Here is a 27,105-nt window from a genome sequence, read left to right as displayed (position 1 = left end):
AAAGGAGAAAATGCAAGAAATAGACATCAGGCAAAGTATTTGGAAGAATGGAAAAGTATCCACATTGTCTGCCTAACTCCTCACCATAATTCTTCTGATGAAGGATCTCAAATTGATGTTCCAGCATTTCGTTTCTCTTTCATGGAATATAGGCTTCATTGACAAGGCCAGTGTTTGTTGTCCATCCCTGACTCGCCCTGAACTGAATGGCTTATTGGGCCATTCCAGGGGGCAGTAAAGAGTCAACCACATTGCTGGGGCTCTGCAGTCACATGTACACCAGACCAGGTAAGGATGGTAGATTTCCTTCCCAAAAACCAGTTTGATTTTTAGGAAAAATCAATACGAGTTGCACAGGCACCATTAGGCCAGCATTGAATTTCAGATTTTACTCAGTTCAGATTTCACCATCTGTCATGGTGGGGCTCAAACCTTTCTCCCCAGGACATTGATTTGGGTCATGGGATTACTAGACCAGAATTGAACGCAATATTGGACTCCCTGCTATAGAAAAGATCAAAGGATTCAGAAAAGATTTACAAGGCTGTTGCCAGAGTTGGAGGTTTTGAGACACAGGGAGAGGCTGAACGTCTGGACTATTTGCCTTGGAGCATCAGAGGCTGACGGGTGACCTTATAGGGGTTTATAAAATCGTGAGGGGCATGGATAGGGTAAATGGGCACAATGTTTTTCCTGGGGGTGGGGTTGCCCCCAGAGAATTAAGCCTGAACCTCTGGATTACTATTACTGGGACATTAGCACAAGACAAAAGATGGAAAATTATAGTCCGATGAGCCTAACCTCAGTTGTAGGTAAAATTCTAGAATCCATCATTAAGGATGAGATTTCTAAATTCTTGGAAGTGCAGGGTTGGATTAGAACAAGTCAGCATGGATTTAGTAAGGGGAGGTCGTGCCTGACAAACCTGTTAGAATTCTTTGAATAGGTAACAAGTAGGTTAGACCAGGGAAACCCAGTGGATGTTATCTACTTAGACTTCCAAAAGGCCTCACGGGAGGCTGCTGAGTAAGGTGAGGGCCCATGGTGTTTGAGGTGAGTTGTTGGCATGGATTGAGGATTGGCTGTCTGACAGAAGGCAGAGAGTTGGGATAAAAGGTTCTTTTTCGGAATGGCAGCTAGTGACAAGTGGTGTCCTGCAGCTGTTCACTTTATAATGATCTGGATGAGGGGACTGGGGACATTCTGGTGAAGTTTGCTAATGATATGAAGTTAGGCGGACAGGCAGGTAGTTCTGAGGAGGTGGGGAGGCTGCAGAAAGATTTAGACAGTTTAGGAGAGTGGTCCAAGAAATGGCTGATGAAATTCAACATGAGTAAATGTGAGGTCTTGCACTTTGGAAAAAAGAACACAGGCATGGAGTATTTTCTAAACGGTGAGTAAATTCATAAAGCCAAAGTACAAAGGGATATGGGAATGCTAGTCCAAGATTCTGTAAAAGTTGACTTGCAGTTGAGTTCATGGTTAAGAAAGCAAATGTAATATCGTCATTTATCTCAAGAGGGTTGGAATGCAAAAGCAGCGATATGCCACTTTATAAAGGTCTAGTTAGGCCCCATTTCGAATTCTGTGCCCAATTTTGGGCCCCAAACCTCTGGAAGGATATACTGGCACTGGAGCATGTCCAGTGGAGATTCACATGGATGATCCCTGGAATGGTTGGCCTAACATACAATGAACAGCTGAGGATCCTAGGATTGCATTCATTAGCATTTAGGAGGTTGAGGGGAGATCTAATAGAAACTTACAAGATAATGCATGGCTTGGAAGGGGTGGATGCTGGGAAGTTGTTTCCGTCAGGCGGGGATACTAGGTCCTGTGGGCACAGCCTTAGAATTAGAGGGGGTCAATTTATGATGAAATGAGGAGACATTTCTTCAGCCAGAGAGTGGTGGGTCTGTGGAATTCATTGCCACGGAGCTCAGTGGAGGGTGGAATGTTAAATGTCTTCAAGGCAGAGATTGATAAATTCTTGATCTCGCAAGGAATTATGGGATACGTGGAGAGTGCAGGTAAGTGGTTTTGAAATGCCCATCAGCCATGATGAAATGGTGGAGTGGACTCGATGGGCCAAACAGCCTTACACTCCTATGCCTTATGGTCTTACCATTATCTCCTGTAGTTCTGAAATCAATAGTCATGAGCCATGTAGACTCTGGGAAGGGAGGAATGGAGGAACCATATCATAATGTAAAGATTTGCATTCTGTACATTAATGTGTTAATAAAAAAAAGAGTTTGTTGGAACTACGGGGGTGGGGGGAGTCCAAAACTAGAGGGCATAGTTTCAGGGTGAGAGGGTAAAACGGACCTAAGGGGCAATATTTCAAACAGACGGTGATGCGGTGTATGGAATGAGCTGCCAGAGGAAGTGTTGGAGGCTGGTACAATTACAACATTTAATAGGCATCAGGATGGTTATATGAATAGGAAGGGTTTAGAGGGATAATGGCCAAGTGCTGGCAAATGGGACTAGATGAATTTAGGATATCTGGTTGGCTTGGACGAGTTGGAGTGAAGGGTCTATTTCTGTGCTGTATATTTCCATGACATTACCAAAACCTCCCCACAGCTTCAGGATGTCTCACTGTTTGGTGGTGTTTTACTAACTTCTGGACATCACGGAAGCTTTCCTGCATTCAATATTTTCGACACGATCTTGGTACACAGATGTTTGCTCCACAGGAGGAGGCTATTTGGCCCATGGTGTCTGCACTGATCAACAAAGATCTGTATACACTAATCCCTTCTTCCAGTTCTTGGCCTATAGCTCTGCAGGCTTTGGCAATGCAAATGAATATCCAAATGCTGTTCAAATATTACAAGAGTTTCAGATTCTTAAAAGGGGTAAAGTTATTAGGAGCAAAATACTCACATCAATATACCAACCTAAAGAAACAAGATATCATAGAATATTTTCTAGTCACATGGATTTACATAGGGCAGCTCACAAATAACAATTACTCAATGTTCAAGTGTAAAATAATATACACTGCAGTGTGATACTGCTCAGGGCAAATCAGTCTGCACAGTGTGTCTGCTTTGGCATGACACTGTGAAACATCTTTTCCCATGTTTGCTGTTTTAGCAAAAGCAGAACTCCAGTTACTTAATGTGTGTTAATGACTTTAGTAAAATAACAGGGGAATTGTCAGAAACACACAAGTACATTTACTTCAAATTTTGAGTGACCATGAAGGTATTTTGTTGAAGCTAAATCACTAGGATTCCAATGGGATTTTAACTGAAAACTTTTACCTTGATTTTCTGATTGTCTCAAATGTTTCCCTGGAATGTCAATTAATTGAAAGAACCCCATGAAAATTCTAACCCTGTTCTTCACATTCATTATTTTATAAGACAGACGGTCTGGAGCCGGAATGTGCATTATGAGTTTTTGAAACGCTCACACAAGGGTTATGGGCACTTGGAGGTTGGGGCAGTAATGACTGTCTGGCCCTAATTGTACTGGGGAAGGTGGTAATGGGCTGCCTTCTCAAACAACTGTCTGTTTCTTTGGTTTATAGGTACACCCCACTCTGCTTTTAGAGAGGGAGCTCCAGGAATTTGACCCAGTGACAATGAAGAACATTGAGACACTTCCAAATCAGGATAATGCGGAGTTTGGAGGGTGTTCCCATGTATCTGCTGCCCTTGTCCTTTGAGATGGCGGAAATGACCAGTTTGGAAGGTGCTGTCTCAGGAGGCTTGGTGAGATTCAGCTTTGCTTGCCACATTATCAGGCAGTATATTTTGCTCGCTTGTGGGATGTGGGTGTCACTGGCTAGGCCAACATTTATATTACCCATCTCTAATTGCCTAGGGCATAGTTAAGAGTCAACCATGTAGCTGAGGCCTAGAGTCACATGTAGGCCAGACCAGATAAGGATGGCAGATTTCCTTCCCTAAAGGATATTAGTGAACCAGATGGTTTTTTTGTGATAATTGACAATGGTTAAATTAGACTAGAATTCAATTCCAAATTTTTGTTATTGAATTCAAATGTCACCAATCAGCCCAAGTGGGAGTTGAACCCATATTTCCAGAACATTTCCAGGGCTCTGGATTACCATCTGGTGACATTACCATGACACATACTCCCTTCTTTGTTGGGTGGGAGTGGTGGACTTTGGCATGGCATGTCTGAGCAGCCATGTGGACTCATCTTGTTCCGATTCTCTCGAATGTTTGTGCCTTTCAGGCCAACCTGAGAGATTGCTTCGAGGTGGGGATTCCCCTCCCCCAGCACTGCGCCAACGACAGAGCTGCACTTTGCTCACCTTGCCAAAACTCCCTTTTCCGAGCATTTTGTGAAGGACAAAGTCGTCAACTGTGAACCTGCGCTGGTCGATTCGGGGGGGTTCCTCATAGGTGGGAGAGTCGGACGATGAGTCTTCCTCTTCAATTGGAGTTTCCCAGCTGATTCCTTGCACCTCTGGAGATCGGAAGGAGGAACACTCAGGAACTTGCAGGGAAATGCATTTCAATGGTGAATCGAAGAAGCGTTATCACCTTCCTCGTTATCAAACTGGCCCTAATCATAGCATGAGTTTACCTTTCACAGGATATAACTTATGTTGGGAAAAGACACCATGATATCATTGTATGGATGGAAGACAGATTAACTAGAGTGGTAGAACTGACTCAAGGGCTAAATGACCTACTGCTGATCTTAGAGGTTTATAAGGGGCATGGATAGGGTAAGTGGCCAAGGTCTTTTCCCCAGTGTAGGGGAGTCTAAAACTACAGGGCATAGATATAAAGCGAGAGGGGAAAGATTTAAAAGGGACCTAAGAGGCAACTGTTTTGCCCAGAGGGTGGTGTGTGTATGGAATAAGCTGCCAGAGGAAGTGGTGGAGGCTAGAACAATTGCAACATTTAAAAGGCATCTGGATGGGTATATGAATAGGAAGGGTTTAGCGGGATAAGGGCCAAAGGCTGGTCAATAAGACTGGATTAATTTAGGATATCTGGCTGGCACAGACAAGTTGGACTGAATGGTCTGTGACTGTGCTCTACAACTCTATGTCTCTATGTGCGTTGCAATAAATCATGGTTCATACAGAAATTTCAGTGCAGTCCTGACAAACCACCATCTTATTGAGATGCTGTCCATCAGATGTGGCACAATATTCCCCCCCTCCCCATGCCCTTCCCCATGGTATTTGGTGTTCTCACACACTACTGATGGCAAGTAAGCATGTAAGTGCAGCAAGCCATAAAAGAAGGCAAACTGCGTGTTGGCCTTCATAACGAGAGGACTCGAGTGCAGGAACAAGGAGACTTTGCTACAATTATGCAGGGCACTGGTGAGGCCAAACCTGGAAGACTGCTTCCTTATTTGAATTTCTGGGATGGCAGGACTGCTGTATGAGGAGAGACTGACTCAGTGAGGATTGTATTCACTGGAGTTTCGAAGAATGAGGGGGGATCTCATAGAAACCTATAAAATTCTAACAGGTCTCAATAATTTAGATGAAGAAAAGCTGTTCCTGATGATGGGGGAGTCCAGAACGAGGGATTATAGTTTACCGATAAGGGATAAATCTTTACGTTTAAGATAAGGAGAAATTTCTTCGCCCAGAGAGTGGGGAGCCTGTGGAAACCTTTACCACAGAAAGTGGTTGAAGCCAACACATTGTGTGTTTTTACGAAGAATGTACTGTCAGTTCTTCTGTAACACTGCGTTATAGAGAAGTCATGCTTTAGAAACAGCACTTAAAGTGTTGGCGATGTAATCGCATTGCAGCCAACACACATTTAAAAAATTTGTGCTTAAGAAACAGCATCTCCAATTCGTCAATTGGGTTACAGTGAATTCATGTTGATGAAACACATGTTATAGCACAGCATGTAGCTAAAGGGTTCAATGGATACGGCGGCAGGGTGGTAGTGGGGGGGGTGGGGGGTGGGTGGAGGGCAGGATTAGGGTGTTGAGCTCGATGATCAGCCACAACCATATTGAATGGGGGAGCGGGCTCATGGGGCTGAATGGCCTACACCAGCTCCTATCATATATGTTTCTGTTTTTCTATGATCCTGAAAAATAATGAGTCTGAAGAACACATCTCCCGCAACTGTTATCTCCAAATACAACTTGAGGCCATCCAAAACTCTGCTGCCCATGTCTTTGCATGTACCCATCCACATTCCATACATTGGCTCCCTGTTAATATCTATCTAATCTTCTCCAGCCCCATAATCATCACCTCCTTCCCCCCTGGAGATTTTGCATTCCTTTGATTCTGATCTTTGAACATGGCCAATGGAGGTCGCACCATCAGCTACCTGGACCCTAATCTCTGAAATTCCTACCGTAAACCTTCCTCTCTCGTCCTGCTTTAAGAAGCTTACTAAAGCGTAAGTTGTTGACTGAGCTTTTGATCAGCTGATCTTTTGAGCCTCAGTCTCATATTTTGTTTTATATTCCACGGATGGTGTTGCAGAGAAGTTGGGATTTAGTTTTGTAGTATGCTTTGAACTCTTTCAGTTATATTTAGCTTGGTTTGTTTTATTTTACTTTTCTATCTTCTGTGTAATAAATTTCAGTTTTATTATTAAAACTAAATCTACAGCTTTGTGTCCTGAAATCATTTCTGTTTTGTTTTTATTTATCAAGCTGGATTTCATTCTAGGATTTGATTTTTCCCAGGAGCAATATTGGCTGGGATCGTAACCATTTGATTGGCTAGAAATTACAGAGGCACAGTTGAAAGTTGACCAAACTTGAGACCTGAATGTCGAAATATTTGACAGATTGAAATGACAGAGAGCTAGGAAAAGGTGGTGGTTAATTAAAGATGGCAGTAATTCAATGTTGGAAGAATTTGTTTGGGTATAAATCAGAAATATTAAGAGACCATTTGTGTGTGTAGTTCAGAGACCAGATTAGAGTGGTGCTGTAAAAGCACAGCAGGTCAGCTAGCATCCGAGTAGCAGAAAAATCGACGTTTTGGGCAAAAGCCTTTCATCAGGAATATACATCTGTGAAGTTTAGAGATCCCCTAGAGGAGTTTGGAGGGATATGGACCGGGTGCTGGCAGGTGGGACTAGATTGGGTTGGGATATCTGGACGGGTTGGACTGAAGGGTCTGTTTCCATGCTGTATGTCTCTATGACTCTATGTGAAGCACAATGAGACATGATATTTAAAGGTGCCATACAAATATCAGTTGTTCTTGTTACGATTGTTGTTTTACTTGCTGGGATTCTGCTCTGCATGAATGTTGGCTCTGTTTCCTTGATTAAAAGACGGCCGCTCAATTTCCTACTGGATTCATTCCTCCCACGACCAACCAGACTGTACCTTTTACCTTTTTTCACCTATCCCCACCTCACCACCCTGCTCCTGCCACCCCCTTTATCTGCAGCTCCCCCCACACCCAGCCCCAGGCCTGAAGAAGGGTTACACCTGAAATGTTGACTGCCCCACCTTCTGATGTTGCCTGGCTTGCTGTGTTCTTCCAGCCCTCTGCTTGTCTACTTATTTCCAAATATGATGAGGTGGAACCGGTGTTGGACTGTTGGGCTATAACCTGGTGTAGTGTCATATATCATTTTAAAATAAGTCAACATACACTGAGGCAAGAGGTGTTGTAAAGTGGTCAGTATATAAATGCAAATCTTTATTTCATTGATTTGCTGTTCCTAAAGTGGCCACTTGGGATGCTGGGTGGTGGAAAAAGAGAGTGAGGGAAAGGGAGCTCTGAGCTAGGTCACATCCATCACCCAAGAAAAGGAAACATCAAACAGGGCAACAGTTGCCAGTTCCTGTCCTGTCCCCTCACTCGCTTCAGGTTCACAACTGATAATGTGAAACAAAGAAGCTCAAAAACCAAACAGCAAATTACTGCAGAGGCTGGAATCTGTACTGACAACAACAAATGCTGGAGATCACAGAGGGTCAGGCAGCATCTGTGGACAGAAGGCAAGCTAACATTTTGATTGTAGATGACTCTTCATCATTTGTCCTGTTGCAAATCTTATGAGCACCCACACTCAGAACAAAAAAATGAGCCTTTCCAGTAGCTGATCTTTGAGACAGCTTGCATCAAGGTGCATTTAAAACATAAGCACTCTGGTATTCTGTGATCTTTGAAGACTTGAATCTGCTGCATACTTTTTAATCAGCCCATTCACATCTCTGGAGCAGGTGAGATTTGAACTCAGGTCACCTGGCCCAGAGGTATGGGCACAACCATGAGAGCCTTAACTGAGAGCTTATATCTTTATAGAAAGTTACAGGTTTGTGCAGCCTTTGGAGGAGGAGGAGGAGTGGGGAAGGGGATGGGGGTGGTGGGGGAAGACCCTGAAGAGTTTGAGGCTGTTAATAACATGTACTACAGCTGGAGAAGCTTGGTCACACTGGAGAAGTCTGAATCTTCTTGATTCATTTCTGGGATGAGGGCGTTGCTGGCTTGGCAGGCTTTGTTAGACTCTGAGAAATGCATGGCATAATAATTATTCAATATTCGTCTAATCTCACTATCACTACCTCTGAGTTTAGCCTTAGGAAACTTCTCCTTATCTCCACTTTCCATGTGTTGATAGTGTATCTGTACAATACAGCTTCTCTTTCTACTCTGTTAGAGCCCCATTTATTTCTTTGCTTTCCTATTTGTTGTATTTTAAAAACTTTATTCTTAACCTTCTCAAGTATACTTTTGTTACCTTTGTGGAGTAAAGGGTGAACTATACCTTTACTCTAAGAATAGCTACTGAGCATGCACAAAAAGAGCTATATCAGATCATATGGAACTTGGTCCCTTAGGGTTCCAATCAATCTCACAGAAGTGGGTACTGCAGATGCTGGAGATCAGAGTCAAGATTAGAGTGGTGCTGGAAAAGCACAGCAGGTCAGGCAGCATCTGAGGAGCAGGAAAATCGATGTTTCGGGTAAATGCCCTACATCAGGATGGAGAAGGGCTTTTGCCCGAAACACCAATTTTTCCTGTTCCTCGGATGCTGCTTGACCTGCTGTGCTTTTCCAGCACCACTCTAACCTTGACCCTTATGGTTCCAGAGAAGATGCCCCCTCTTACTGTCCTCTGTATAGATATTTAAATTATCCTATTCAGACATGTCAACTTGAACCTGGATCTTCTTGCCTAGAGATAAGGACACTACCACTCGGCCAGGAGAGCCCTCCAGTTCTCTATGTGTGCATTCTGCCTGCTACCTTTCACTCTGCACAGTGTCGTCTTCACATTATACAATCCTCTTCCTCGTCTATTTCATGTCTTAACAAGCTCACCACCCACAGCTAATAAAACTTGAGGGAACATTGTGTTTCCATTTTAATTATATCCTATCTCTTAATCTTCCATGACGTTCCATGCTGGATGGATTTGCTGATGCCTCAAAGTCAAGCTGTCGGGTGTATCTCTTCTTTAGCTATGGCATGGATAAGGCTCAGAGCTGACTCCTCACTACTCCCAATATTCCTTCTCCTTCAGGTCCTGAGCCCCAGTTGGTCAAAGGTGTTATGGTGACTCGTTTCCTGCTTTACTGGGCTTGAAATGAACAAGCTTAGCAGTAGTTTCCAAGTCAGTAAAAAAAATGGAAACTTGGTCCACATTCACTACTAGTCCATTATGTGTTAATGATGTCACGTAATTTCATCTTTTCTGTTTTACCTGAACTCTTTAATCACCTTCCTAAATATCACGGTGGATCAGTGGTTAGCACTGCTGCCTCACAGCACCAGGGACCCGGGTTCAATTCCTGCCTTGGGCAACTGTCTGTGTGGAGTTTGCACATTCTCCCCGTGTCTGTGTGGGTTTTCTCTGGGTGCTCCGGTTTCCTACCACAGTCCAAAGATGTGCAGGCTAGGTGAATTGGCCTGGCTAAGTTGCCCGTAGTGTTAGGTGTAGGGGAATGGGCTTGGGTGGGTTTCTCTTCAGAGGGTCGGTGTGGAGTTGTTGGGCTGAAGGGCCTGTTTCCACGCTGTAAGTAATCTAATCTCCCACTGCTGTGTCTCCATTAATATTTTGTTCCAATCTCCCGACCAAATCATTACTTTATATTTTGTCTTATTTATGCTTCTGTCTCAGTTATTGTCTTTACTCTTGCACAGGAAATGGTGCCACGGGATAGATTAGTCCCTAATGACCCTTGAACTGAGAATGGGTCATTTCAGGGGGAAGTTAAGAGCCAGTTACATTTCTATTGGCCTGGAGTTACATATAGACCAGACCAGGAGGGGACAGCAGATTTCTTTCCCTAAGGGACTCTAGTAAACATAGGTTTTTAGAACAACTGATAAAGTTTCATGGTCATCATTACTAAGTCAATTTTGTATTCTAACTTTATTAATTGAATTTAAAATTCCACCATCCACCATGATGGGATTTGAACCAACAACCCCAGAGCATTAAAATAAAACACAGATTTGTTGGTGCTACAGATTTGAGACAAAAACAAAGATTGCTGGAGAAACTCTGCAGGGCTGAGGAAGAGTCACTGGTTAGGCCATTTTTGGAATACCTTATTCAATTCCGGTCTCCTGAAACATGTTGTTAAACTTGAAAGGGTTCAAAGAAGATCTACAAGGATACTGCTGGGGTTGCGGGGTTTGAGCTATAGGGAGAGGATGAAAAGACTGGGCCTATTTTCCCTGGAGTGTCGGAGGCTGAAGGGTGACCTTACAGAGGTTTATAAAATCATGAGGGGCATGGATAGGATAAATAGACAAGGTTTTTTCCCCAAGTTAGGGGAGTCCAAAGCTAGAGAGCATAGGTGTAAGGTGAGAGGGGAAAGATTTTAAAAGGGACCCAAGGGGCAATTGTTTCATGCAGAGGGTGGTCATGTATGGAATGAGCTGCCAGAGGAAGTGGTGGAGGGTGGTACAATTACAACATTTAAAAGGCATCTGGATGGATATATGGAGAGGAAGGGTTTAAGAGGGATATGAGCCAAATTCTGGCAAAGGGAATAAATTAGTTTAGGATATCTGGTTGGCATGGACGAGTTGGACCGAAGGGTCTGTTCCATGCTGTACAGCTCGATTACTCTCTGACTCAAAGTTAACTCTGTGCCCTCTCCACAGATACTGCCAGACCTGCTGACTCTCCAGGGTAATATCCACCTGCCTTGGGATCACTATTCATATTGGTGATGAATAGCACAGTACATTTTCATGGCATTTAAAGCTTTTGTCAGATGGTAGTGCAGATTTGTAGAGGGTTCACCATTTGTTCAGAGTCGGGTATAGGACACAGTGCCTGGACTGAGGCTGAAACTCCAGCTTGTTTCTCAGAGCCTAACAGTCTGAGATGGCTTTTCCTGCCTGCTTGTAGGTATAATTGAGGACACTGTACAGAGGTTCATTCCCAAGAAAAGAAAGATTAACCGGGGAGGGATTAGACAACCTTGGCTGACAAAGGAAGTCAGGAAATGTATTAAAGAAAAAGAGAGATCCTATAAAGTGGCTAAGAACAGTGGGAAATCAGAAGATTGGGAAGGATACAAAAGCAAACAGAGGATAACAAAGAGTGTAATAAGAAATGAGAGGATCAAATATGAAGGAAGGCTAGCCAGTAATATTAGAAATAATAGTAAAAGTTTCTTTCAGTACATAAGAAATGAACGACAGGCAAAAGTAGACATTGGGCCACTTCAAACTGATGCAGGAAGCCTAGTGATGGGAGATAAGGAAATAGCAGGAGAACTTAACAAGTACTTTGCGTCAGTTTTCACAGTGGAAGACATGAGTAATATCCCAAAAATTAAAGGGTGTCACAGGGCTGAGTTGAGTATGGTTGCCATTACGAAAGAGATAGTGCTAGAAAAGTTAAAAAGTCTGAAAATTGATAAATCTCCTGGCCCCGATGGGATACACCCTAGAGTTCTGAGAGAGGTGGCTGAGGAAATAGCGGAGGCATTGGTTGAGATCTTTCAAGAGTCACTGGAGTCAGGGAAAGTCCCGGATGATTGGAAGATCGCTGTTGTAACCCCCTTGTTCAAGAAAGGATCAAGGCAAAAGATGGAAAATTATAGGCCAATCAGCTTAACCTCGGTTGTTGGTAAAATTCTAGAATCCATCATTAAGGATGAGGTTTCTAAATTCTTGGAAGAGCAGAGTCTGATTAGAACAAGTCAACATGGATTTAGTAAAGGGAGGTCATGCCTGACAAACCTGTTGGAATTTTTTGAAGAGGTAACAAGTAGGTTAGACCAGGGAAACCCAGTGGATGTGGTCTATCTAGACTTTTAAAAGGCCTTTGATAAGGTGCCACACGGGAGGCTGCTGAGCAAGGTGAGGGCCCATGGTGTTCGAGGTGAGCTGCTGGGATGGATTGAGGATTGGCTGTATAACAGAAGGCAGAGAGTCGGGATAAAAGGTTCTTTTTCAGAATGGCAGCCGGTGACGAGCGGTGTCCCGCAGTGTTCGGTGCTGGGGCCACAGCTGTTCGCATTATATATTAATGATTTGGATGAGGGAACCGGGGGCATTCTAGCGAAGTTTGCCAATGATACGAAGTTAGATGGACAGGCAGGTAGTACTGAGGAAGTGGGGAGGCTACAGAAGGATCTAGACAGGTTGGGAGAGTGGTCCAGGAAATGGCTGATGGAATTTAACGTGAGCAAGTGCGAGGTCTTGCACTTTGGCAAAAAGAATAAAAGCATGGACTACTTTCTAAATGGTGAGAAAATTAATAAAGCCAAAGCACAAAGGGATCTGGGAGTGCTAGTTGAGGATTCTCTAAAGGTAAACATGCAGGTTGAGTCCGTGATTAAGAAAGCGAATGCAATGTTGTCTCTTATCTCAAGAGGGTTGGAATATAAAAGCAGAGATGTACTACTAAGACTTTATAAAGCTCTGGTTAGGCCCCATTTGGAGTACTGTGTCCAGTTTTGGTTCCCACACCTCAGGAAGGACATACTGGCACTGGAACGTGTCCAGCGGAGATTCACACGGATGATCCCTGGAATGACAGGTCTAGCATATGAGGAACGGCTGAGGATACTGGGATTGTATTCATTGGAGTTTAGAAGATTAAGGGGAGACTTAATAGAGACGTACAAAATAATACATGGCTTGGAAAGGGTGGACGCTAGGAAATTGTTTCCGTTAGACGAGGAGACTAGGACCCGTGGCCAAGCCTTAGAATTAGAGGGGGTCATTTCAGAACAGAAATGCGGAGATATTTCTTCAGCCAGAGAGTGGTGGGCCTGTGGAATTCATTGCCACGGAGTGCAGTGGAAGCCGGGACGCTAAATGTCTTCAAGGCCGAGATTGATAGATTCTTGTTGTCTCGAGGAATTAAGGGCTACGGGGAGAACGCTGGTAAGTGGAGCTGAAATGCGCATCAGCCATGATTGAATGGCGGAGTGGACTCGATGGGCCGAATGGCCTTACTTCCACTCCTATGTCTTATGCTTCACTTGCTGTGTCTATGACTCTGGAGGGAGGGTAGGTGGTGGTCCCAGATAAACCAACAGCATAGCACTTGCTTCTTGTATGTGCTTGTCCTCATGAGAACAATCTTTGTGTTACTTCCTGATGCACAGTGTGACAATGGATACTCTGCACCTGCTGAAAGCCCAGACCTGGACAAGTTAAATAAATAAGGTCGATGATGTCTTTCAGAAATTGCACAGATCCTGCACCGTCACAATGAAACAGACAGCGGTTGAAGTGGGTTACAGTACCTTTCTTGGCAGAGACAGCAGCCTGTTCACCTTCTGACGGCTTTTTGACAACACCCTGGTTAATTTCAACAGGTCTTTCTCGTCCTATTTCCACTTGATCACGCAAGTTACGGGCCTGGATTGAAAGGGGCACAAATGGGATGTTTCAAAATCAGCAGTCAAGACAAACATCAACAGAATTTGGGGCCCATCCTGCTGTGTTATCCCACATCCACCCTTTCAACCATAACTCCACTTGTACTTACATTAAGGTCGATTTAGTGAACACACATTTACAATTTTCAGTCTTTTTCTTTCTGAGAGGAGAGGAGGTGACAGGGTCTTGGTTAAGGCTCAGTTTAAGATTATTGGAGAACCTTTACAGTGTGCAAGCAGGCCACTCAGCCCTTTGAGTCCACACCAACCCAGACCCACCTCCTACCCTATCCCTGCATTTTCCACGGCCAATCCAGTTCTCCTGCACATCCCTGGACACTGTGGGCAATTTAGTTTAGAGTGATGCTGGAAAGGTTCAGCAGGTCAGACAGCATGCGAGGAGCAGGAAAATCAACGTTTCGGGCAAAAGCCCTTCTTGACAAAGGGCTTTTGCCCGAAATGTTGATTTTTCTGCCCCTCGGATGTTGCCTGACCGGCTGTGCTTTTCCAGCACCACTCTAATCTAGATTCGGAGATGCCGATGTTGGACTGGGGTGTACAAAGTTAAAAATCACACAACACTAGGTTATAGTCCAACAGGTTTAATTGACAATCACCTGATGAATGAGGGTCGCTCCGAAAGCTAGTGAGCTTCCAATTAAACCTGATGGACTATAACCTGGTGTTGTGTGATTTTTAACTTTGTACACCCTAATCTAGACTCTGATCTCCAGCATCTGCAATCCTCACTTTTGCACACTGTGGACAATTTAGTGGGGCCAATGTTATGCCATTTATTTTGAGATTGGGAACAAATGACTGATTGTTGAGCCAGTCAAGTTGGAAACTCTGCGCGGCTTTTCTGAGCATTGACCAGCCAGCAGATCAGAGTGGAAGGGCAAACCTCTCCCTGAGGGCTCAAGATCTGCGTCACTTTGGATAATGCCCACACTGCCCAGCTTTAATCTTCAGCATTGTCTTTGATATTACTGAGCTTTGACAATGTACATCTGTACCAGACTCAGCCAAGTGCCCAGACTTCCCCCTCCTCCCTCCCAGGCCAGCACATGCACTCCCAGTCTCACAGTGAAAAACTCAATTTTGGTTGTTTGCTCAGTGCTACAGCATGCTGACTCATGTGGTGCTGGAAAAGCACAGCAGGTCAGGCATTCCTGATAAGGGCTGATGCTAGAAACGTTGATTCTCCTGCTGCTTGGATGCTGCCTGACCTGCTGTGCTTTTCCAGCACCACACACACAACATTGATCTCCAGCATGTGCAGTCCTCACTTTCTCCTAGATGAACAGGAGGAGGCCATTCAGTCCTTCTGCCCTGTTCTACCATCCAACAAGTTTGTGCCTCATCTGTGACAATTCCAATACAGTTCTGGGAAGGGTCACTCGATCCGATTTTCCAGCAATTTTTGTTTTTGATTGCCCCTTACCCGTTGACTAATTTAAGTATAATTTTAAAATTAAAATTAGTTTGGCATTAAATATCCATTTAGATTATAATAGGAACAGGAGTAGGCCATTCAACACCTCAAGCCTGTTCCGCCACTCAATCGGATCATGGCTGATCTGACATTCCTCATGTCCACTTTTTCCTGAATGTTCCCAGTAACCCTTGACTCCCCGACTGATCAAAAGTAACTTGTTGAACAGAGTTCCAAACCTCTGCCACTCAGTGTAGAAGTGATTCGTAACTTCATTGCTCAGAAGTCTGGTGCTAACTTTTAGACAATTAAACCTTACCGTCCAAATTGTTAAAATAGATCCCTCTCTTTTGTTCCACTGACTGTCTCACAATCTTTGATCAAATCACCTTAACCTTCTGAATCACAGGGAATATGGTCCAGATTCTTCAATCACTTCTTGTAATTTGATTTGATTTATCGTTGTCATATGTACTTAGGTACAGTGAAAAGTTTTGTTTTGCAGGCAGTACAGAGAGATTACACCATACACCGTGCATAAGGGTAATAGATCAGAGCGAGCAATACAATGTCACGGCTGCAGAGGAGGCTACAGAGAGCACAATCAACATTAAATTTAAAATTTGTGAGGTCCATTCATCAGCCTAATAATAGCAGGGAAGAAGCTGTTCTTGAACCTGTTGTGTGTGTATTCTAACTTGTATATCTCCTGTCCAAAGGAAGAGGGTGAAGAGAGTATAACCAGGGTGGGTGTGGTCTCTGATAATGTTGTTCGCTTTCCCAAAGCAGCGGGAAGTACAGATGGAGTCAGTGGATGGAAGGTTGTGATGGACTGGGCTGTGTTCACAACTCTCTGTGGTCATGGGAAGATCAGTCACCATTCCATGCTGTGATGCAGCCAGATAGAATACTTTCTATAATTTAACTCTTTGAGCATAGAATTATCCAAGTAAAGCTGCACCACACTCACTCTGAAGTCAAAATATTCTTCCTAATATGTGGTGCTCAGAGCTGCTCACCCAGGTCGATTGCAGGACTGGTCCACAGCATTAGTCATAATTTCCCTGGATATCCTAAAATATGTACAGGTTTCAACCATAGAGTCAGACAGCATGGAAACAGGCTGTTTGGTTCAACCAGTCCGTGCCAAACATAATCCCAAACTAAACTAGTCCCATTGCCTGCTCCTGGCCCATATCCCTCCACACCTTTCCTATTCATGTACTTCTCCAAATGTCTTTTAAATGTGATCATTGTATGCGCAACCTTAGGAAGTTCATTCCACACGTGAACCACCTTCTATGTAAACAATTTGCCACTTATGTCCTTTTTAAATCTCTCTCCTCACACCTTAACAATGTGTCCCCTAGTCTTGAAATTCCCCATTTTAGGGAAAAGACAACTATCATTAACTCTATCCCATAACTCTCATTATTTTATAAACTCATATCAGATCACCTCTCAGCCTCCTATGCTCCAGTGAAAAAAGTCCCAGCCTATCCAGCCTTCCTTAATAACTCAAACCTTTTATTCCCAGCAACATCCTGGTACAGTAAATCTCTTCTGAACCCTCTCCAGCTTAATAATAACAGGGAGACCAGAAGTGGATTCAGTATTCCAGAAGAGGCCTCACCACTGTCCCGTACAACCTCAACACAACTTCCCAACTCCTATCCTCAGAGGACTGACAAGAAAACTGAAAGAATGTTCAGGGAGGATAGTTTAGAGGGGATTTAAGGAAAATATTCCCTCCCCCCATTGAGTGTGATGGGGGTCTGGAATGCAGTGCCTAGGAGGGGGATTGAGGTGGGAAACCTCACCACCTTTACACAGTACTTGGGTGAACCACTTGAAATGTCATAACATTCCAGGCTTTGGGCCTAGCGTGTGGAAAGTGGGACTAGAGTAGGTAGTCGTATGTTTTTGGCAGTACAGGCTCAATGGGCCAAAGGGAGATGAAATTGAGAGGTTTTTGAATGGCAAAATTCAAAAAATTGTAAAGTCTGCAGCTGCATGAATGTCTTTGATGAATATTGTTATTATAAATGATTGGGACCAGAATCAACCGTTAATTATTTTCTCTGCAGTTCCCGACAATGACAGCCGAATAGATAATTCTCTGGTATCAGTGATGTGAGGCGGGCTTCCAGCTGGTAACCAAACTATTCCATGAATGACAGTGTGGGTGATGAATAATAACTGGCATTCTGCAGTCATTACAAGACCATTATTTAACCTCAGGTTTCACACGATAATTAAACACACAAGCATCTGTGTGATCATTAATGGTAATCAGAAGCCTCCCATTGTGCTCACTCCCCAGCATCTCCGTGTTCAATTTTCTGCCATTCCAAAGTATGCCATCAAAGCTGTATAAGATATAGGAGCAGAATTAGGCCATTTGGCCCATCGAATCATTCCCACTATTTGATCATGGCTCATATGTTTCTGAACCTCATTCTCCCTTTAACCCTTGATCAATCAAGAGTTGAAAAGGATGGTGGAAAAGCACAGCAGGCCAGGCAGCATCTGAGGAGTAGGAGAGTCAACGTTTCGGGCAGTTCTCACTTTCTCCTTGATCAATCAAAAACCTACCTATCTCTGTCTTAAGTGCACTCAATGAGTTCGCCTCCACAGCAATGGGTTCCACTGATTCACCAACCTTTGGCTGAAGAATTTCATTGAATCCCTACAGTGTGAAAAGTGGCCATTTGGCCCATCAAGTCTGCACTAACCTGCTGAAGAACATCGCATCTAGATCCAGAGCAGCCTCCATCCTATCCCCATAACCCTGCAATTCGGCTAATACACCAGGCCTGCACACCCCTGGATACTAAAGGGCAGTTTAGCATGGCCAATCCACCTGACCTGCACCTTTGGACTGTGGGAGGAAACCAGAGCAACCGGAGGAATCCCACACAGACAAGGGGAGAATTTACAAACTCCACACAGACAGTCACCCAAGGCTGGAACTGAACCTAGGTCCCTGGTGCTGTGGGGCAGCAGTGCTAACCACTGAGTCACCATGCCAATTTGGCATTCCTGTTCATCTCAGTTCTAAAGGGTTAACCATTCACTCCGAGGCTGTACCCTCTGGTCCTAGTCTCTCTTAGTCATGGAAACATCTTCTCTACATCCACTCTATCCAGGGCTCTCAGTATTCTCTAAGATACCCTCCCACATGCTTCTTAAAGTACATTGAGTACAGCCCCAGAGTCCACATCTGCTCCTCATGTGACAAGCCCTTCATTCCAGGATCATTCTTGTAAACCTCCTCTGAAACCCCCCCAATTGCAGCACATCTGTCCTTAGATACGGGGCCCTGAAACTGCTCACAATATTCCAAACGTGATCTGACCAGGGCCTTTTACAGGCCTGGGGCAGAAGCTGATGCCAGGCAGAAGGTCTCAAAAGTCTCAGAGCCTACCTACAGAGCAGGCCTGGCACTTTGCCAGCTGATGGGAGCCTACCTGCTGGTTAATTTATGAAGCCACAGACAGGACTGAGGGGCAAATTGGAAAATTTGTCTGCTGTCTGATCATTGGTCTTTCATCAACAGGTCTACCTTATGTCTTTGAGCACACCTCCAGGAATGATGCCCCTCCCACCCTGATTCATAGTTTCAGATAGCGCAGAAAAGGTTATTCGGCCCATCAAGTACCCACCCCAAGGTGCCAGCATACCAGAGAGATGGTGTGAATCTTTGTGCTCACCCACCTCTGTCTTCGGCCCTTATCTGCCCCGTGACCCATCAGAAAGGTTGGCAGAGTCTGTGAATCCTCTTGCAAGGATGCCTGCCTTGAAGAAGTTTTCCTCCTCTCTCTACAAGAATCTCAGGGAGTCCCTCTCCCACTGCAACTCCCAGGTCATTTCCTCTGCCCTGAAGCTCTTCAACCATGTTGTGAAATGAACTCAGTTCCACAGCCACATTCGCTTCCTCAGTGCCTGCCTCCGTAACCAACTCATCCCACACGGACTCCGGACCACCTTTAAACCAGCAGAGTTCGGACCCGAACAGGACAAACAGTACAGACTACAGATTCAAAAACACCAGCAACAGTTCTCCTTCAAGATCCTCCGCTCCACGCTTGCAGCAATGCGCCGGCACCTAACCTCTCTACAGTCAGCCCTGCCTCAGCTGAGGGCCACACTCTCGCAGAATTGCAAAGGACCCACTCTGTACTACATCCTCAGGAGAATTCATACTCTCAACAAACAGTATTTCAATTCCATCTCAAACATCAAAAACTGTAAGTACAACAAACTTTTATCTACCCACCTCCATAACCAGCGCTCCTCAAACATTCCAGAAGATTCCCCTGGCCTCGGAACCTATTCCACCATTAGCCATGCGGCTGATGCAGCTGCCACCCCCACGCTGATTGATGATGTCACTTCTGCCCCCATCATGGCCACTACCACAACCACTTCCACCCCTCACAATTCCTCATGCATCACACCTGACATCACTTCTGCCCTTCACATCATCGCTGATGCCACATGCTCAGTGACTTCCACCATCCCTACTGCCGTGGTCACCACCACTTCCGCCCCCACCAGCACCACTCACCTGCATTCTGCTGACATGCCCCGCATAGACCCCACTGTCACTATCCCCACCCCCCAGAACCCCAAGGGGAACACTACCCCTGCTCATGACTCCACCCCCATTCCCCCCACCATCACACCCACTCCAGTTACAGGTTCCGCTCCCACTCCCAGCTCCACACCCACACCAGATCCCAGCTCCCAGCCCTGCCGAGTTTTCACCATCTCCCCAGGCCTCCCCCTCACTAAGGACGAACGATCAGTCCTCAGCAAAGGACTCACCTTCATCCCCCTCCGTCCACGCATCAATGAATTTAATACACGCCGTGATGTCGAACAATTCTTCCGTCGCCTTCACCTCCGAGCTTACTTTCACAATCAGGACTCCCGCCCACCTCCCGAGGACCCCTTTGCCCACCTCCAACACACTGCATCCACCTGGACACCCCGCACAGGCCTATTACCTGCCCTCGACCTCTTCATTTCCAACTGCCGTCGGGACATTAACCGCCTCAACCTGTCTACCCCCATCTTCGCCTCATCTTCCGCCTCGGAAGACTTCAACCCCAAGGCATCAATGTGGACTTCAACAGTTTCCTCATTTCCCCTTCCCCCACCTCACCCTAGTTCTAAACTTCCAGCTCAGCACTGTCCCCATGACTTGTCCGGACTTGTCCTACCTGCCTATCTCCTTTTCCACCTATCCACTCCACCCTCTCCTCCTTGACCTATCACCTTCGTTCCCTCCCCCACTCACCCATTGTACTCTATGCTACTTTCTCCCCACCCCCACCGTCCTCTAGCTTATCTCTCCACGCTTCAGGCTCACTGCCTTTATTCCTGATGAAGGGCTTTTGCCCGAAACGTTGATTTCGAAGCTCCTTGGATGCTGCTTGAACTGCTGTGCTCTTCCAGCACCACTAATCCAGAATCTGGTTTCCAACATCTGCAGTCATTGTCTTTACAGAGTCAATGAACAGCACATTAGACCTCCATTTTGGACAGGGCTACATTCAGACGTCACTCCAAAGCACAGAAATCTCAGTTGGCACTGCCAGGCAGGGCTGATGGAGTGCAGCACTGCTGTTGGTGACATCTTTTCGAACTAAGACCTTGCCTGCCACCTCAGGAAGATGGAAGAAGATCCCAGATCACTCTTCTGAAGAAATAACTCTTCTGGAGTTATCCCTCAATTATCATCACAGATTGTGCACACATTGAATGTGGCAGTCCATATCTGACACCAGTGATGTCACTTCATATATACTTTATTGGCTGTAAAGTGTTGTGGAACATCCAGACAATGTGAAAGGTATTATGTAAGTACCAACAAATCAATTGTTAATCACAATAACCCCCCCCAGCCATGTCTCAACTAGCTCAAATGCGGACCTTTAACATGCAGTGGAGCTTTTTGGTAGAAGACATGCAATATGTAAATAAAATTTCTTAGAAAACAATGAAATGAGCCAGGTTTACATGCACACACCAGCCTGATACAGCTTTTTGGATTGTGAAGAAACTGTATTTGATAAACCAACGTGAAAGATATTGACTTCCTGGCTGCTAAAACTCAGGTGGATTGCTAACTTGGCCAAACAGCAAGGAATGCTGGGTACATTGGCCAGGTAAAACTCCTAAAATCACAAAAGCCCCACACCATACCCAGAGCAAACACAGCAGTCAGGTGCTAATGAATTTAGCATAAGGTAAAAGGCAACAGGTTTCCTGGACAGACATACCCCCAACAACCTATCCACTAAACAAAAGAGGGCCCCAACACTGGCGCCTCCTACAGAAAGAAGCAGGAGCAAGCCATCTAAATGATTGACAATGTTTCAAACGATTAAATGTGTCTTCCTGATTGGTCAGACCTATAGAAAGTTCCAGAAAACCATACAAAAAGTATAAAAACAGAGTTGAACTGCCAATCTCTCCTGAACCCTCTTGGATTTTCTGAAGAGACCAGCATGGCAAAAGACAGAGACCCACTGACCATCCGGAGAGAGGGAAAGAGAGAAAGAGAGGGAGAGAGGGAAAGAGGGGGGAGAGGGGGAAGGAGAGACAGACAGAGAAAGTGGAGAGAGAGAGTAAGAAAATCTGTGCAAATCTACAAGAGACTTGGGGAATATTGTAAACCCAAGGGGCTGAATAGGATTCGAAATAGTGTTACATAAAAACTGAAAGAACTGTGGATGCTGTAAATCAGAAAGAAAAACAGAAATTGCTGAATAAGCTCAGCAGGTCTGGCAGCATCTGAGGAGAGAAATCAGAGTTAATGTTTCAGGTCCAGCGAGTTCTGAGGAAGGGTCACTGAACCTGAAAGATTAACTCTGATTTCTTCCCATGGATGCTGCCAGTCCTGCTGGGCTTTTTAGCAATCTCTGTTTTTATTAGAAATAGTAATGTTTTGTTTAGATTAGATTCCCTACAGTGTGGAAACAGGCCCTTCTGCCCAACAATTCCATACTGACCCACCCAGACCCATTTCCCCATGACTAATGCACCTAACACTGTGGGCAATTTAGAATGGCCAATTCACAGCTTTGGACTGTGGGAGGAAACCGGAGCAAACCCGCACAGGCACAGGGAGAATGTGCAAACTCCACACAACCAGTCACTCAAGGTGGGAATCGAATCTGGGTCCCTGGCACTGTGAGGCAGCAGTGCTAGCCATTCAGCCACTGTGCCACCCTGCAAAAGCTTTTGTAACTTGTGTCCTAATTAGGTTAGTATTATTTTGCTCTGGTTCCACTTGTGTTTTTTTTTTATTTGACTGCTTCGTAATGTGGGAGACCCGGGGCAAATTAATTCATACCGTTCTGGTTGGAGTTGTCTAACTTGTTTTAAGGAGGATCTAGACAACAATGTGAGCTGAGCATTCATTTCCGTCTCAAAGTTACTCACACTGTTTTTACTTTCTTCACATGGAAACAACTTTCGTCTCAGACTGAGGTATGACCATGTCCCCAGTGGAACAATAAGACCGGTACTAATCATATGACTTGGGTGACCTTTTGATTTCATGCTATTTTGTGTGACACAAAACACTTCTCAAGCTTGACTCAAAATGGTAGCTGAAGAATGTTCCATACCTGTTGTTCACTCTCTATTTGAGCCAAGGCTTCAGCCATCATCTTCTGGTTAACTCCACACAGGTTTGCTACTTTGTTCTGACATTTGTGATGAACATTCATGGCACATTCTGGTAGAGGAGAAAACAAATGCAGATTAATACTGACCAATGATACGTTATTCACTCTGTTTCTCAAGGACTGTTTATGGTATCCACCAAGCAGTGCTTGGGACTTTGGAACACAAACTTTGTTAAACCTCCAGAAACTGGAATTTAGCATGGATAAGACAGAATTTTGATGTGGGAAGAGTGAGCATAATTTATCCAATTAGCAATTTGTGGGGAGAAAATATTTTCCAGTGGGCATAATTCTATTCATCTGCACTGTTGTAATCTGAATAGGCTTCTTTCCACTGCCCTTTAATGATCTCTATATCTCCCCAAGGTAAAGCTATGAAAATAAGACATCCCGGAGAGGTGGTTTCATTATGCCTACTATTCAGTTCTCATGAAACTTCAGCAAACACCAGGGGGAAACTACAAAGAAAAACAATTAGCTAACTCGATTTTCAAGCACGTCTCAAAGAATATCATAGAATCTCTACAGTATGGAAACAGACCATTTGGCCCAACAAGTCCACACCAACCCTTCAAAGAGTAACCCATCCAGGCTTACCCTATTCTATCCCTGGAACGCTGCATTTCCCATGGCTAATCCACATAACCTACACATCCCTGGAGACTATGGGCAACTTAGCATGAACAATTCACCTGACCTGCACATCTTTGGACTGTGGGAGCAAACTGGAGCACTTGGATCAAACCCATGCAGCTAAGAAGTGAATGTGCAAACTCCACACAGACAATCGGCTGAGGCTGGAATCGAACCTGGGTCTCTTGTGTTGTGAGGCAGCAGTGAATTGGCCATCCTAAATTGCCCATAGTGTTAGGTGCATTAATCAGAGGGAAATGGGTCTGGGTGAGTTACTCTTTGGAGGGTCGGTGTGGACTTGTTGAGCCAAATGGCCTGTTTCCGCACTGTAGGAAATCTAATCTAATCTAATCTAACTACCCGAGCCACCAGTAATAGATGCGGATGATCAAAAAAGCATTCTAAAGTTGCCCGCTAGAAGCTGCAAGCGACAATGTTTGAAATGGTTTCTATTTTGGGTGATAGTTGCTTGATCTCTTGTGCTTCTGCTAATTCTGTACTTACCCTCACACTTTAAACCTTGCCTGGCCAGACCCCATAGGAGGGTCCCACAGTGCTCACAGAAAGTCGGGCTCTTGTAGTTGTAGACTTTAAATCGATGAGGCATATCTATTTTAAACCGTTCCTTGTGAAACTAGAGAGCAAAAGAGATTGCAGCTAGTTAGTGAAAAGTTTAACGTGAAAGAATTGTGAATCTCATTCAAATATGTCCACGTAGTATGGAATACAATACTGATACTAACTGGCCAGAAGCAGCAAGATGCAGATATGATGTTTTATCACAGAATCAAAGGCTACTTTAAGGGTTACACTCCATCAGCTTCTGAGAAAATTAGCTCTCATGTTGATGTCAATACCTTGTGAGAGGAAACTAAATTTTGTTTATGCTAATGGAAAATTTTAAAATTGTTTGTGATGTTTTACAAGGAAAAGTTGAGTTTATCTTCGATCTGTGGAATCCACCTTTTTGAGTCAGTTGAACCTTTCAAACCTTCCACTTATCTATTGGAAAATACCACACAAACATTGCAGAGAGTTTAACTTAGCAAACTATCCGCTGGACAATATGTAATGGAATGCAGCAGTTTGAGGAATGTGAAAATGGATCTTGAGCTAACAATATGGTGAATATAAGAGAATCATTGCAGAGTAAATTGATAATTACACAGATAGTAAGTGCAGCATTGATAAGAGGAAACACGAATGATTCTGAAGTGCGTATTACACAGATTTGCTGTTGAAGATGCATATATTTTCAATGGGGATTGGTTAACTCACAGCAGGTTTGTGATGTGAGTGATGCTGACAGTGTGGGTTCAATTCCTGTACTGGCTGAGGTTACCATGAAGTCATAGTGCAGAAAGAGGCCATTTAGCCGATTGAGTATGCACCAATCCTCCAAAGAGCATCCCATCCAGACCCACCCCACAACCCCACATTTCCCATGGCTAACCCACCTAGCCTATACATCCCTGGACACGGTGGGCAATTTAGCATGGCCAATCCATCTTTGGACTGTGGGAGGAAACTGGAGCAGCCAGAGGAAACCCACGCAGTCACGGGGAGAATGTGTAAACTCCACACAGTCGCCAGAGGATGGAATCGAACTCGGGTCCCTGGCGCTGTGAGGCAGTGGTGCTAACCATTGAGCCACCGTGCCACATTGAAGGACTTGACTTCTCGACCTTTCGGGGCAAAAGTGAGGACTGCAGATGCTGGAAATCAGAGTCTAGATTAGAGTGGTGCTGGAAAGGCACAGCAGGTCAGGCAGCATCCGAGGAGCAGGAGAATCGATGTTCATCAGAAATGAAGGCAGGGAGCCTCTGGGGGGGAGAGATAAATGGGAGTGGGGGGGGGGGGGGGGGCGCTGGGGAGAAGGTAGCAAAGAGTACAATGGGTGGATGGGGGTGGGATGCAGGTGATAGGTCAGAGAGGAGGGTGGAATGGTCAGGTGGGAAGGAAGATTGGCAGGGAGGACAAGTCATGAGGATGGTGCTGAGCTGGAAGTTTTGAATTGGGGTAAGGTGAGGGAAGGGGAAATGAGGAAACTGATGAAGTCCACATTGATGCCCTGGGGTTGAAGTGTTCCGAGGTGGAAGTTGAGGTGTTCATCCTCCAGGCGCCGGGTGGTGAGGGAGTGACGGTGGAGGAGGCCAAGGATCTGCATATCCTCGGCTGAGTGGGAGGGGGAGTTGATATGTTGGGCCACAGGGTGGTGGGGTTGATTGGTGTTGGTGTCCCAGGGATGTTCCCTAAAGCGCTCCGCTAGGAGGAGTCCAGTCTCCCCAATGTAGAGGAGACCGCATCGGGAGCAACAGATACAATAAATGACATTGGTGAATGAGCAGATGAAACTTTGATGGATGTGGAAGGCTCCTTTAGGGCCTTGGATGGAGGTGAGGGAGGAGGTGTGGGCACAGGTTTTGCAGTTCCTGCGGTGGCAGGGGAAGGTGCCAGGACGGGAGGGTGGGTTGTTGGGGGACATGGACCTGACCAAGTAGTCATGGAGGGAATGGTCTTTGCGGAAAGCGTAAAGGGGTGGGGAGAGAAATATATCCCTGGTGGTGGTGTCCGTTTGGAGGTGGTGGAAATGTCAGCGGACGAGGTGGTTTATGCAAAGATTGGTAGGGTGGAAAGTGAGCACCAGGGGGGGGGTTCTGTCCTTGTTACGGTTGGAGGGGTGAGGTTTGAGGGCGGAGGTGCAGGATGTGGATGAGATGTGTTGGAAGGCATCTTCAACCACATGGGAGGGGAAATTGAGGTCTTTAAAGGAGGAGGCCATCTGGTGTGTTCTGCGGTGGAACTGGGCCTCCTGGGAGCAGAGACAGCGGAGGTGGAGGAGTTGGGAGTACGGGATGGCATTTTTGCAAGAGGTAGGGTGGGAAGAGGTGTAATCCCGGTAGCTGTGGGAGTCGGTGGGTTTGTAAAAAATGTCAGTGTCAAATCGGTCATCATTGATCGAGTTGGAGAGGTCCTGGGGGGGGGAAGGGAGGTTTCAGAGATGGTCCAAGTAAATTTAAGGTCAGGGTGGAATGTGTTGGTGAAGTTGATGAATTGCTCAACCTCCTCGTGGGAGCACGAGTGGCGCTGATGCAGTCATCAATGTAGCAGCGTAAGATGTGGGGAGTGGTGCTGGTGTAACTACGAAAGATGGGCTGTTCTACGTTGCCGACAAAGAGATAGGCCTTTCCCTCACCTGAGGCATGGTGAGCCTTAGGTTCAACTAATACTGGTCACCTCTCTCTGAGAGTGCAGCCCAAGGGGGCTATGGTGGCTTTATATATTTTCATAGATGTGGCTATCTGGAAATAATCCTAGTTAACAATTTAAACCTATCCGCAAACAAGCTCCCTCTGCCATTGTGATTCGCAGTTCTGTTGACCAACATATTCGAAAAGAGTCATTATGTTCAAGGGTTGCTATACGTACAATGGTCTCCCTGCTGTTGACTGCTGATCCAGTACACTTGGCTATTATTTTATCAATGCACTTCTTATGAATTGCAGCATTGCACTCTGGAAGGTAAACA

The 27,105-nt window shown here is 45.1% G+C and overlaps 1 protein-coding gene across 5 annotated transcripts in view; it reads right to left on the bottom strand.

The window, feature by feature from the left end:
• Positions 1–27,105, bottom strand: part of prkcq (protein kinase C, theta) — a 228,246-nt gene that overhangs the window by 42,925 nt on the left and 158,216 nt on the right. For all 5 annotated transcript variants that reach the window (XM_072563006.1, XM_072563007.1, XM_072563010.1 and 2 more), the window contains 5 exons: positions 27,006–27,091; positions 24,081–24,210; positions 22,884–22,993; positions 13,671–13,785; positions 4,298–4,452 (listed from right to left, as the gene is read on the bottom strand). In XM_072563006.1, coding sequence (XP_072419107.1) covers positions 4,298–4,452; positions 13,671–13,785; positions 22,884–22,993; positions 24,081–24,210; positions 27,006–27,091 — 596 coding nt within the window. The remainder of the gene's footprint in view (positions 1–4,297; positions 4,453–13,670; positions 13,786–22,883; positions 22,994–24,080; positions 24,211–27,005; positions 27,092–27,105) is intronic.

Source organism: Chiloscyllium punctatum, chromosome 44, assembly GCF_047496795.1.
Source record: "Chiloscyllium punctatum isolate Juve2018m chromosome 44, sChiPun1.3, whole genome shotgun sequence".
NCBI classification, from domain to species: domain Eukaryota; kingdom Metazoa; phylum Chordata; class Chondrichthyes; order Orectolobiformes; family Hemiscylliidae; genus Chiloscyllium; species Chiloscyllium punctatum.
Note: the sequence above shows the minus strand (reverse complement) of the source record. Positions and strands in the feature narration are given on the sequence as shown.